Genomic DNA, 13902 nt, shown 5'->3' on the forward strand with positions numbered 1-13902 from the left:
AACAAAGATACCAAGGACAACATAGAGGAAATTACTTGTAATTGCTAATTTAATTAAGGAAACGATAAATTAACGGCAATGAAGATAAATGAAAAAACAACAGGTGAGGAAGGATACGAAGTCTTCGCATTACGCGTGCGAGCTTCATTGCCATTAATTTATCATTTCTTTAATTAAATTAGCAAGCACGATTAATTTAACCTATGTTGTCCTTGGTATATTTGTTTTTTGGCTTCTTATGATATGGCACAACAATGTAGCATAAAGAATTTATTCACATAGCGACAACGAGACTGATATTAAACGGCACCCAGAACCATGTACAAAAAATACTTTATTGTATTTTACGAGTCCGGCGTTACCGGTCGATATATATACTTGCGTTTCGGGCACGGCAGTGTCTATACCTCACTTTTCTTTTGACGCGCACATTAATGCGTTATTCTTATCTTTGAATACTGCTCTCAGTCAATGTTCACGGATGTAAGCTTACGAAAGCTAGGAAAGAAGCCTGTCGCCCGTTTATCGCGCGTACCTGTCTACCTCTCGAAAATTCACAGGCAGGCATTAAGACAGCACAATACGCGCCGTGCGGTGCTCGGCACTTAAGCATCCGGTCGAAGGTTTGCTCCGGGGCCCTTAGGAAGTGTGAGGACGAAGAGCACGAGATATAGGCCGGAGCAACGGAAAGACTGGCGCCGTAGTAGCCGGACACTTTGGTCTCGTTGGCGTCAAGAGAGCACCTGTCGGCTCTGCGAGCCAGTCAGGCACTGTTCATCGCCGTGTGAGTCGCAAGCCAGTTGTCCCAGGGAACTAACTTCCGGCTCCTTGCCGAGTTCCTCCGAGGCGCCCCTCCGACCCACCACCGCTGAAAGCACGCAGAGTGTGCTGGTATCTCGGCGCCACCGGCGAATGGGCTCCGTGAAGTACCTACGCATATTGAATTCATAGTCGAAGGATCACCGATATTGCAGCCGCGTAGATTGCCATATCTGCCTACGGCTTCTATTTTACTATGCCAGGGAACACAAAATATGGTGCCCCTGATTAAAATATAAACCTAAAAACATGCGAATATCGACGTAATTTCTGAACACGACACTGAGAATGCAAGCGCAAGGTTAAACCAAGGCAAACAGAAGACGTTTCTTTTGATCCTGATGGAAATGTCTGAGGGAAGAGTGCCTGAATGTTATAGTTCGCTCCCAGAGGCTTAAAAGCAGCACCGATGAGCGTTTCAAAGGGTTTCTTCCATGTGCGCGTGTGTGTGCAGGTGGAATATGAGAACGGCACGCTATCTGACGAGCCGACGAGAAATGAACGTAGGGAAGCTTCAGTTTGGCGAGTTTCGAGTATGCATATAGTAAAATTGTTCTCCGCGTTGATTATACGCTCATTCGTTTTACAGTGTTTGGTATAGTATCTCTCTAAGAGAAATGAATAATGAGCTAAGAGTCGTATACACGCAGCTTTAGATAGGTTTGCGCACCCAACCATATTTAATTGCTGTTCTGATGAGTTTCTTGAAAGACTGCAATACCGACGCCCATCCATTGAACGTTGTACATTGGCGCTTCAGGATATTATTTGCGTTTAGCGTTGCAACAGTAGCTTCCCACAAATTACAAATAAGTTAGCAATTTTGTATGTTTGTACGGGCAAATATGATTAAACAAGTGATATTTTGTCAAATAAAAAGAGAAACCTCAATAAAAATATGAAGGAGCAGAGCCTCGAGCACGCAGAAGAGGACGGGATAACGCTCGATCCGTCCTGTTTTTTCGCCCGCGTTCCACGTCGCGCTCATTTGTATTTGCTAAATATGCACCAACAAGCCCAGCTACTAGTACTGCAAAGAAACTACAGGGTTTTCTTCAGACCAGTGTGGTCCACTTAAATGTTTTTCTTCACGACAAACGACGTTATTTTTAACGGGTTTCTGTTACCCCCTTTGTCATACCGCTATGGATGTTCAACGACAAGCCTTCGCACCACCGTATTATGACGGTGGGCTGTGTTATAGAGGTACAAAAATTATTCTCCATTCCAAGCGGAGACGTTTCACTCAACTCGTATTAAGTGGAGCTATGGTCATATCCTGCCTCCTCGGGAACGATATCATCCAGCGATGCGATTTTTGTCTACTCACCGGACGCTTGAACACAGAACATTAATACGTATCATTACGAACCGTTCTTTCGCGTTACTGCGGTGACACTGGCCCCACGGTGAAGCATAGGTGCAGCCCGCGCGTCATCTACAGCCCGTACGCTGGCTTCTGCACTTTCTGCATATTCCTGTATAGGCAATCCGACGAGCACTCATCTACCAGCGTTCCTGAGGAAGCAATGGAGCGCTCGCAAGCCACCAACTGGCCGGCTGCTGCCTAACTCCAGACTTGTTCCTTTCTACAGCCAGAAGAATACGTTCGAGCACCTAATTTACTTCCGAAGGACCGGGGCACAAGTGCATGCCAGGCAATGCCTTTCACGCTCCACTGAAAGCCATGGCACCTTCACTGTAGCTGAGTTTTGTGGATTTCGTTTCTAGAGCTCTCCTTCCTCTTCACGCATTCCAATGTCTACCACAGAGTTAGCGTTTATATATATATATATATATATATATATATATATATATATATATATATATATATATATATATATATATATATATATATATATATATATATATATAATCAAGTTATCTTGTCTCTCACACGCACATATCAACGTGTACAAACAGCAGAAGCATGCGCACTGTCCGTCTTAGCCGGAATTGCGCCACTGGTTTGACAAGCAGTGTATGTTTGTTGCCTTTGCGTTCACATTTTTAAAAGGCCAATAGATCGATATACCTGCATTTACCATTTAAAATACAGCCTCAGCAACGCCATGCTAAAAATGATCCAAATTACGTCTTGTGGGAAAGCAATGAACTTCATAATGCAAGAACATGCAGTGCGAAACGAACGCGGACGACCGAAGGCAAGAGCGCTCGTACGTGTTTCAATTTACATCGTGCAAGTTGGCTTCGCGCTGTCCTTACATTATGCACAGGCTGACATTAGGAAATAGGTCTGAGAAGGCTTACAACTCGTCCCGCTCGTGCTGAACACACAATGATAGTAAGAGAGGCAAAGGAGGAGGGGATGTAACGACGAACCACGGACGACGAAGTGTATTATTTTATGCCATCCCAGCTCATTGTCGCCATAGTCTGCTAGCTCACCGTTATATATATATATATATATATATATATATATATATATATATATATATATATATATATATATATATATATATATATATATATTCTCTTTGATATATAACATATATGTATATATGTTCTCTTTTTCTGAGTCTAAGCCACCGTCCCTACGCCAGATCAATTTGGTTGGCACGATACTACTATAGCATCAACGCGCACGTCTGGCAAGCTACGGCCGTAGAGTTTCCTAGAATAATTAGTACTAATTACTAGAGGCTACTCTGGCGCTGCAATCGTTCAGCCACCATGGGAATGATGAGAAGTACATAGATTTGTCTGATTTTCGTGCTTGTGAATTAAGACGTTCTTGTGGCTTCGTTTATTACGCTTTATATGCCTTCATTGTGGTAAATTTCAGAGCCATCAATACCTTTCTAAGTGCAGAAGACGCCGTGAGCACGCACAATCGCTACTAATTGCCACAATTCAACTTGTCGAGGAGGCCGAATCGAAACGCGCCAAGCGTCTCAAGGTGCTGGCTTGCCTGCGATAAACACATAAGGGCCCTTCATATCGTTAGTCGGTGCATGCGTCCGTGGCGTAATGGTTTCAATATAGGGCTTCTGGGCTAGAGGTCCTACGTTCGAATCCTGCCGGCAGACAATTTTAAGAATGTTTATTATATTAGTTATTGCGCAGTACTTTGTGGAAAATGACGAGTTTACGAACTCAAGAAGCCGTTTGAAGCCAGAAGGATGAAGTGTAGGCAAATCCGTACACTTCCCTCGATTCTCATGCTAGCTGAACCATCCGCATCGCAGCTCCCGTGGACACTAGCGCCAGAGTTCCCTCCAGTAATCATTGTATGGAACTCTATGGCTACGGTTATTCCGCAGCCGGGGAAGACGTGGTGCGTTTTCGCACCATTGCACGCAATTGACTTAGTTTATGTACATTGCACATATCTAGTTCCGTATCTTCGTTCAGCGGTGTGAATGTGTAAGGAGTGCTTGGAAGGTTAAAGCAGATGAAAATTTGCGTGTATCGTCTCGTACCTGACTAAATTGACCCAAATTGTCGATATTTTGCGAAGGAATTCTGGTAAGGACACCGTAAAAAGCTGCTCTGGCCCGGTATCCGCCAAAATATTGTTGTAATCCCCATATATTTTGCTAGCAAAGTAAAAAGGCAGGAGCAATTGGACGGAGCGAATGGCAGCACACGCAGTGCGTCGATGCACGTGTAATACGCTATATCCGAAACGCGGCGATCAATATTCAGCAACGACCATGGGGGCCACATCAGGGTTGACCTTATGTTCATTGTTAGTTATAGTGCAGTCCTGCCTAATAATAGCTTGAATAGAAAGCGATGCTAACACTTCTGAATCAGTAATGGGACGATGGAGAAAAAACGCAGAGCACTTCCACTCTTTGAAGAAGGATGACAAGAGAAGCTGTGTATGTGGGCCCCTTAATGGCGAACTGCACCTCCGCCGCGGGTCGGCCAGGCATTACGCTGTCTTCTGGATAGGCCCACGTATAGGGAAAAAAAAACATATGGGGTTTTACGTGCCAAAACCACGATCTGACTATGAGACACGCGTTGTCGGGCACTGTAACATTCGTGGTGCTGGTCGCATTCTACATTGTAATGTGCAGATAAGATTGCCCCGCTTGCCGCAATGTCTTCCTTTCTTTTGCCACTCCCTGATTGGCTGCTTAGCGCTCAAAAAGCGCGTCGCCGAACGAATAAACGTCATTGTCTTCCTGGCGCTGCGTGGGTCGTCTGTTCCTTGGGCCAGTCGTCTTGCCGCCCTTGGCGTCTAGCCGTCGAATACGTAACAGTACTCCAGAATAATTTCGACCACCTGGGGTTCTTTAACGTGCACCTAATTCTAAGTACACTGGTGTTTTCGCATTTCGCCCCCATCGAAATGTGGCCGCCGTGGCCGGAATTAGATCACGCGACCTCGTGCTTAGTAGACCAACACCATAGCCACTAAGCAACTACGGCGGGTCACGTATGGGGAGTGCTTAACGCCTGCGTTAACCCTTTCAGACGCCAGTTTATCCCGTTGATTGAAAAGTTGCTTTCACCACATCTCTTGCATCTTCAGAATCGTAGAAAGTGTACAGCTGCAGGAAAATATTAAGAATTTTCAATTCTTTTGCGAGTTTTGTGAAGTTTACGAAATTTCGACTCCATGCGAAAACTCACTACAGACTAAAAACACCCAGCCGTCTAGCTTCCCACTCATTTTGCTAAAACATTCTGCACGTTATTCAAAATTGCAGCACAGTTCCAATAAGAAGTGTTTGAAGATGTATGAAACACATTTTAAATGCTAATTCCCTGCTATTTTTACACCAGTACTCTAAACGTCTATTGCTTATCTCGATTCCATATCAGTTAATGCTTCCGCCCACTTTAAATCAAAGCGCTCCTGGAAGGTCTACGTTGCCTACGTGTCTCACTGGCTGAATACCTTCGCATTCAATTAGGATGTGCTGAGTTGTCTCTGGTGTTCTGCTGCAGCACACACATGCCTCGTCTGGTTGCGAATATTTGCTTCAGCGTGTTTGTGTCCTCCGGCAGCCAGCCAGCTTGGGCCTCAAATAACAAGGAACTGCTTTTTGTGTTATCATACAAATTTTTCTTCTTCCCGACTTCTTTCTTATCGTATTTGTAAATGTCCATGGTCTTCTTTATTTCCATTCTTTGCGTGCAATTTACCGTCGTTGTATTTTTAACCTTTTTCATGACTCGTTCTCTATTCACTCATTTAATTACCCTGTGCCTGGTTGTCAACATTCTTCACCTACTCCACCATTCAGCGTTCATGCTTTTGAGGTACAGATATTTGTAAAACGTAGCCGCCCATTTCTTTCAATCCATGCTACTGAAGTCTTCTTCAAAGCGAAGCTTGGTCTGTGCTTCTCCGACTTCAAAAGAAGCCCAATTACCCACGGCACCCTTCACTTCATCATTTGTGCTTTCACGATGGGCTTCCAATGCCGATTGGCCCACCGAGGTTTGGCGCACTTCAAACCCCGGCAATGTCTCTGATCTAAATTGCAGAATTTCATTTGCGAACGCTAGCGCTGGCACCATTACTCCTTTTCAATTTCCTCGCACCACCTCGTATTTATTGTAGGCCCCAAGCGCTCTCCATTTCATTATTGCTGCATCCCGCTTCTCCTTCCTCATCAGATTATCTTGGTGGATGTTTGAGTAGGTCTTTGCTTCGTTTATGTATACACACAGGTAGCTATGTTGCATCGCTATGGGTGTGACAGGCGCTTGAATTGATATGTTATTAGTCATCTCTTCCCTAAGGATCATGATTTCTGATTTATTTGTGCTAAAAGTAAGGCTTCATTTAACGCGTCGCTTTATTTTCACAGGCATTAGAAACTCTCTGTAAATCTCGTGCAGTGTCCACTAGTCGCACTATAACGACCGCATACATCAGCCCAAAGATAATCTGTAGCGCCCTTTGCTCATTACTGATGTACGTAATATGAAAACCTGATTCACCCGCCATAGTTGCTTAGTGCCTATGGTATTGGGCTGCTAAGCACGAGGTCATGGGATAAAATCCTGGCCACAACGGCCGCATTTCGATGGGGGCGAAATGCGAAAACACCCGTGTACTTAGATTTAAGTGCACGTTAAAGAATCCAAGGTGGTCAAAATTTCCGGAGTCCCCCACTAGGGCGTGCCTCATAATCAGATCTCGGTTTTGGCACCTAAAACCCCGTAATTTAATTTTTATGATAACCTAATTCATAGTTTTTGAGTCGCCTTTCTATGACGTTAACATAAATCGTGAAAATCAATGAAGACAGATGACATCGAGAAAGCGCGCTTGATCATGTGACCTCCGACCTCGGGTGCGAGGGTAGACAACGTGCATCAAGTCACTCCCATTTCTGGCTCACCCTCGCATGATTTTCTTCGCCCACAGATCATTCGGCTAGCGGGGTGAGATTGGGTCTTACTTCCCTTGGTTTTTATACGTAACCTCACGGTGACGGCGATGACGAAAATTTGCCTAGAGTGTTCATATGACTGCCATCGCAATAACTGATTACGAAGTGTATAAAACCGGTAGCTGGGATGTTAGAGACCACAGAAATAATATTGCTAGTGTTATACACGGTGAAAATGAAACGTACGTACACTAGACCGGGCAAAAAGGCTCAATCTTCAATGAAAAACACTTCTGCGACATATCGAAGCAAGACGCTGAACATTCTAGGAGCCAGTTCTTTAATTAGAAGTGGGAAGAAGCTCATCCGAAGAAAGAGCCGGCGCTCAAGGAGCTGGTTTTTGAGTAAGTGTAGCAGGGCCACGATTTTGTAGCGATTCCATCCGCTTAATTCTATGCCACCCTAATCATCGCATCGTTAAAATTAAATTATGAGGTTTTTTCGTGCCAAAACCACGATCTGATTATGAGGCACGCCGTAGTGGAGTATTCCGACCACCTGGGGTTCTTTAACGTGCACCTAAATCTAAGTACACGGGTGTTTTCGCATTTCGCCTCCATCGAAATGCGGCCGCCATGGCCGGGACTCGATCCCGCGACCTCGTGCTCAGCAGCCCAACACCATAGCCACTGAGCAACCACAGCGGGTTTATGATCGCATCGTTCCTGACCGGCTGATCCCATTGACAACAGGGCCGAGCATCGTTCTTTCCACTGATGAAGCACGAAACGCGTGAAAAGAAATATCGTCGGTGGCTAGAGACTTGTTTGCGTCGGAAAATTGTCTACATCACGTTAAAGTCAGAAGAGCAGGTGCCTCCACAAAAGCAGCGTTAAATTATTGAAGCATCTAGGGCAACATCGTTGAATGACATGTCTTCGAGTGCCAGCAACCATATATTAAGCGCAAGAATGAACAACGGTCGCAAAACAGAGTCAGGACTATCGACAAACCGCGCTCCTGTTTCTTCTGGAAGAATGAAGGATTAGACCGACGACCAATTCTACAGGTTTATTCCCTTAAAGTTTGCTTCTCCAAAAGAGCAGAAAGAACGTTTCGCGAGTCGGAAGGTGCTGTAAATTAGTAATTAGGCTAAGAAGGCAAGAAAGAAGGGCGAGATTCAATTCTCAGGACGAAAGAACAATATAAGAAAAAGCACGCTATTGATGTTCGCACCCGTAAACAGACGCCTCTCCTCGTTCACTCGACAAACGCATTTGCTGCGTAGGACTAAAATGAAGTTTGAAACGGCAGGGGATATGGCGGAACAAACACACTTCGTTTAACACAAACTATGCTATACCCTGTGCGCAAGAATGAACTATGACGCACTAGGGCAGTAGACAATAGGGTGGATTGTGTTCACACACAAAAAAGAATGGAAACGACCCTTGGCAATAGAATGTTCGTTTCACAATGTACGCAGAAGCCTGACACTAGCTAACAGTGCTCGATACAAAGCGTGTATATACAAACAGAGATACATGTCACTTTTGCGTTGTTCAGAGGTTGTAACTTAGCGCATTTTCACACTCGCGAGCACTGATAGTTTTTTTCTTTCTTTCTGGATAAAGACTGTACGTGACGTGTTCAGTTGCTATTGCTTCGTTGGCGCACCAGTGGCACACGCTATAGAGACGACGTCATTTGTTGCTGCTGCCCGAAGCACCGACTGTTGTGCGCGAATAACTGCATTGCCATGGGGAGTGTTGGTAGCTGCTCACATCACCTTGAAAAGAAGTTATAACGCCAACAACTTCAACGATGTAGCTTATAACATAAAGGTTTTATCATTTGCGCATGATGTGTTTCTTTAAAAACCATTGCCCTAACTCCAAGATACTATCTCCATCGATGCCATTTTGTGTTTAGGATTTGTAAATTCTAGACATAGAAAAAGTTTATATGAAAAAGTTTATAAACACATATTGCATCACAAGACAGCTAAACTTGTGGAAATGTCTTGTTTTTCGATGGTGCTGGTTAATTTATTGTTATTACCAGTACGTACCAGCGTATTTAGAAATGCGAGTTACGCACGCAAGTATATCAAGCTCTTTCCTAAAGGCTAAAAGTCAGCCCTAAGCCCCTGCCACCCTAAACAGTGCTGGTGGCCTTGGAAGTATAAAGGTGCGGAGCACAGCCACACCTGTTGAAATCAGCGAAATCATAAATGTAAACTTCCTAGGAGACCTATGCGATTTTGCAGAACCACTGATCAGCGATAAGCGAAGGTGTCGCGCTTTCCCGCACAGGAGGATCCTGCCACATAGACGTACTGCGAACATTGCACACTGCACTTTGTTCCCATATGGATAGATGGAAACAACTTTAACTTAAATCTTGCAAAGTTTAACGACCCGGGCTCAGGTCTCCTATGAAAGGACTTAGAGGCCTTGCCTCGCTGCCGCCTCTCGGGCCTGCTGGACATGCCCATTTCGTTCACATATAATGTGTGCATCGAATGTGGCCTCTTTTTCTCCACCCCCGAGTGCGCCCCACTCTGATCAACGTACTGACTTAAATATTTCCAATGTTGTAAAACAACGTTCAATACCAGTGCCAATGTTGTTTGCGAAGGGATTATATGATACCGGTAGAAAGTACCAGCTCCCAATAGTTATTCCAAAACTCATAGCGATAGTTGTCTTTTGCCTAATTACGAGTGCTTGAAATACGCTATAGTGTGTTCATCATGCTTTTTCTTTATTTCCTTGTTTTATGTTTCTTACGCCTTCGTACTCGACCAACAAACTTGAAAATATTCCAATTGATGCTGTGCAATGTCCCTCGTATTTGAGAACAGCGTTAGCTCGACGCAATTTTTAGTGGTATTGCAACCGACGCAGACCGGGTTTTTTTTTTCGCACGCTTTTATATGCACGTTTTTTTCTTGACACCAGGAATAATTCTACAGCATTAACAGTTTAGGGTTAAAACATCTTCAGGAAACCAAAGGCCAAGCACTGATGCGCCCAAGAGCAAGAGTAGGGCACATGTGGGGCATCGTTGCAGATATATTGTTTTGTAAGATTGTTCCCAAGAAGCTTGGTGAGAGTGCACGCAGAAGTTATCGTGTGCTAGAGACAACATGAAAGCTATTTCTTATGTGCAGAGACTAAAAATTACGCTAAATCTCTGACCCCACAACTTTCTACATTCCCATTATTTAGGATCACTGCAACTTTTCTGCTAGCGAGCTTTGGTTGCGGGCAACGCATAGAGGACAGACACGAACTGGACAGACGCATAACGCTCACTCCAGTGATTAGCTCAGTACTCATAAAACTTTAATGGCGGCATAATGACGCTAGCAGACGTTTTAATTTCTTCGCGCCACACCTTAGACGGGTGTTTCCTGGCCTCCCTTTAGCCGTCACGCGCCTTTAAGCGTAGTCTTCCCTACCTCGAAGCACTGCCTCCCATTTTTCGAGGGGTAAATGCGAGAGATTGGACAATGCACCTGAGGGAATATGAATGGAAATCTTCGGACCAGGCTAGCGTGGTAAGAAATCCACAAAAGTGCGTAATCTAATTTGTATATGTGTCCGGAAACTACAATCTGGATTCGAACGTGAGCTGCTGTTGTCAAAGATCTGCACTTATTTGACGTTACGAGGCGGAAAGCGTGAATTTCTGTCTCGCAGAGTTGGTATTTTCTGCATTAGTGTAATGTAATCGCGATTACATGGCACGAAATATTCTTCAGTATTTGCTTTAATAATTTTTTAGTGCTCTCGACCTTGCTGAAGCGTTTTCGTAAAAACTGCACCTTATTGTACATTTCGGCAACATGCGATCCTAATGAAATTTTCAACAGAAATCTGAGCAGTATTTATGCTACTGCTTAACAACGATCGACCAAGTTACTGTTCAGCATACAGGCTACACGCGAATGAAATCCATCGCTGCAGCTACAGAGGGCGAGCGCATCCTTATATTTCCTATGTACTGAACCTCGAAGAAAGCAGCCGCTTCCTAAATGACCCAGGAATTGAAGAAAATTATATAGCTGCTGCGCCCTCATGCCTGGTTCAATTGGTTTCTTATCCGTTCCAAGTGTCCCCTCAGACAGAGTCTGAAGAGGTCCTTTCATTCTTTCCAATCTCTTGAACGTATAAAGATAATCAAGAGTTGCTAGTGAATGAAAAACAACGACGGCCTCAAAGACGACATCAAAGGAAATAAAGCCGACCATCAGACCATAGCAACAACGTTGTTACGTGTAATACAACTCTGTAATGCCACGCAGGATGGTGAAAACATTATCTTATATGAAAAGTGAATTCACAAAGAAAAGAGGCTCATCTCTTTCTCCTTACTTTGATGTTTATTGTGGTGCGCATCCACGTATTCGGCATCTTTCTAGCTGAAAAGGGAGCACCTTCAAAAGTGTATACACCTTATCCAAGAAAAGTAAAAGCCTGCCAGGTCGTTGCCGGTCACGGTCGGCTGGCTTTCTAATGCAAGAGCGTTACTTGACTTATTGCGCAACCCCGCCGTCATCAGAAAGCCGTGGAAGAAAAACGGCACACAAACTACGTCATCTTGCCACGGTGAGCATTTGATCCTCTGTCCCACCACCGCTACTCAGTAGCTGAGCGCGCTATCCACTGCATCACCGTTCCATTGGATGACCGGTTCAATAGGCAACAGTGATGTATAGCATTAAGGGAAAATGAGATATCCGCCCAATCGTAGCAATTGCTACAAAGGAAATCCACACGGGTTCCCCGAAAGAAAAACGCCGCAGTTGAAGAAAAATTCGTCCTGGTCCGGGACTCGAACCTGAGACCACCGCCTTTCCGGGGGCAGCCGCTCTACCATCTCAGCTAACCAGGCGGCCAGCAGATAGCAGGGCGAAGTCGAATTTGTCAACAACTCAAAGCAAAGGCAAGAGTTTGACGTAATAGTCCTGCGGAAACCCGCAAGGTGGAGAGAAGTAACTTCTCTCCCCATTGCGCGTTTCCGCAGGACTATTATGTCCGTGATGAATATGTTCGACCCTATGTACGTGGTTTGGCTCTGCCTGGCGGGTGATTCACTGGATGGCAAAGCGAGCACGGTAAGCTGCAGCCGCTTGCTCTGCCTTTCGCGTTGTCGGGGGCCCGCCGGAGCCCGTGGGCGGCGGCGACGAATTAGACTCAACGCACTTCAGTTACCCGTCGGATGACGACTACGAAGTATCCCCATAGCAGGAGGTGGAGTTCGCCTATAAACGCGATGAAAAAATGTAGTATAAACACCATGGTGCCGCTTGAAAAAGTACTGTCATCGCTCGGCAAAGTGGTGTTTTCGACAAGGAACACTCAGCGCAATGTACGTGAATCTATGCTTTAATGAGAACTCCACAAATAAAACTAAGCTGACAGGTCGCAATATGGCCGGCTTGCCGTCTTGCGTGGTTGCAGCCTCATAAGCAACATTACACTACAAAACATAACGCAGCAGCACTAAACTCAGCGACATGCCTCAGTGACACTCAGCACACATAAGACTTGCTTAGGTGCGCCCCTAGTTCTTGCTTTTTTACGCGGTCCTGAAATCAAGGAAGAAGTCCTCATTTCATGGCTGTTCGCGCTTGTGTTGGAGTTTGTGAGAACTGTGCATAGCAGGCAAGCGTGACTTTCCACACCATTAACTTCGTAAATACTGCACAAAACATTTCATTAGCCATGTGTATGTTTTCCCAGAGCAAAAAGACAAATCTTCGAACTGAGGTATAAGTGCGTGTGAACTGGATGCAATACATGGCAGTAGAGTTGCGGAGTGGCAACTTCAGAGTTGGAATGATTCCAGAATCATTCCACATTTTCGGTCAATCGGAACGGAATGGGAACGGAATGATGGCAATAGCCCGGTAGATGGAATGGGAATGACAAGAAAGCCCGAGACTTTGTAAAGGAGTTGGAATGGTATGGGCACATGGTCGGTAGAGCGCTGAATATTGCTTTAAAGCACACCACAAAACCGGTAAACTTGCTGATCAGACGAAACTGTATACTTAGCCAATGAAATCAAATTTCTCAATTTGGCTCGTTCAATATTGACACGTCTACACTGTTTGATTTCCGATGATCGCTTTTGAGTGCCTAACAGCTTTTACGAAGTTATCGTTCTGCGCAAGACGTGGCTTCATGTATCGGAACTGTCTCGAGTGCTGTCGCCAATTCTATCGTGAAATAATCTTGTCTGTAGTCGCAGTGCATGCGCGACGGGAATCGTTGTGTTAATCCTGGAACTAAACACGAGCACCAGTGAATAGGGGCGAACGTATTATGGATCATATAATTTGACGATCGACAACTGTGCTGGCCACTTTAGTTATGCTTTGAGTGTCACCCGTCTTTCTGGGCACAAGTTCACCTAATAAGACGTTCAATTCGTTAGCCACAATTTTGATACTGTCCGGTAGTCTTGACAGCGACTGCAACGTGACAATAGCTGCACAAAGCTGACTACCTATGCCACGGTAATTTAAACAGCGCAGTATTCTACACATCCCACACTTCTGAAGATCGAAAAAAATTTTCTTTCTTACAGTATTGAAGTGCATTTAAAGACAGCAAGCACCTTTTGGTGAGAGTTAACTCTTTTACTCTGAGTTAAGGAGTTAAGTAAATTCCTTCGTTTTATTTACCTCACTAAAATTTACGCAAGGAGTTGGCAAGAATTATTTATTTAGCAAGGATATACTTAC

At 44.7% G+C, this 13902-nt stretch overlaps 1 protein-coding gene across 1 annotated transcript in view; it reads right to left on the minus strand.

Annotated features, from left to right (window-relative positions):
• Positions 1 to 314: 314 nt before the first annotated feature.
• Positions 315 to 13902, minus strand: part of LOC135910469 (E3 ubiquitin-protein ligase MARCHF3-like) — a 73866-nt gene continuing 60278 nt past the window's right edge. The window contains exon 4 of the mRNA XM_065442505.2: positions 315 to 930. Coding sequence (XP_065298577.1) covers positions 732 to 930 — 199 coding nt within the window. The 3' untranslated portion in view covers positions 315 to 731. The remainder of the gene's footprint in view (positions 931 to 13902) is intronic.

The sequence above is a fragment of the Dermacentor albipictus genome, chromosome 1, assembly GCF_038994185.2.
Source record: "Dermacentor albipictus isolate Rhodes 1998 colony chromosome 1, USDA_Dalb.pri_finalv2, whole genome shotgun sequence".
In the NCBI taxonomy this organism is placed as follows: Eukaryota; Metazoa; Arthropoda; class Arachnida; order Ixodida; family Ixodidae; genus Dermacentor; species Dermacentor albipictus.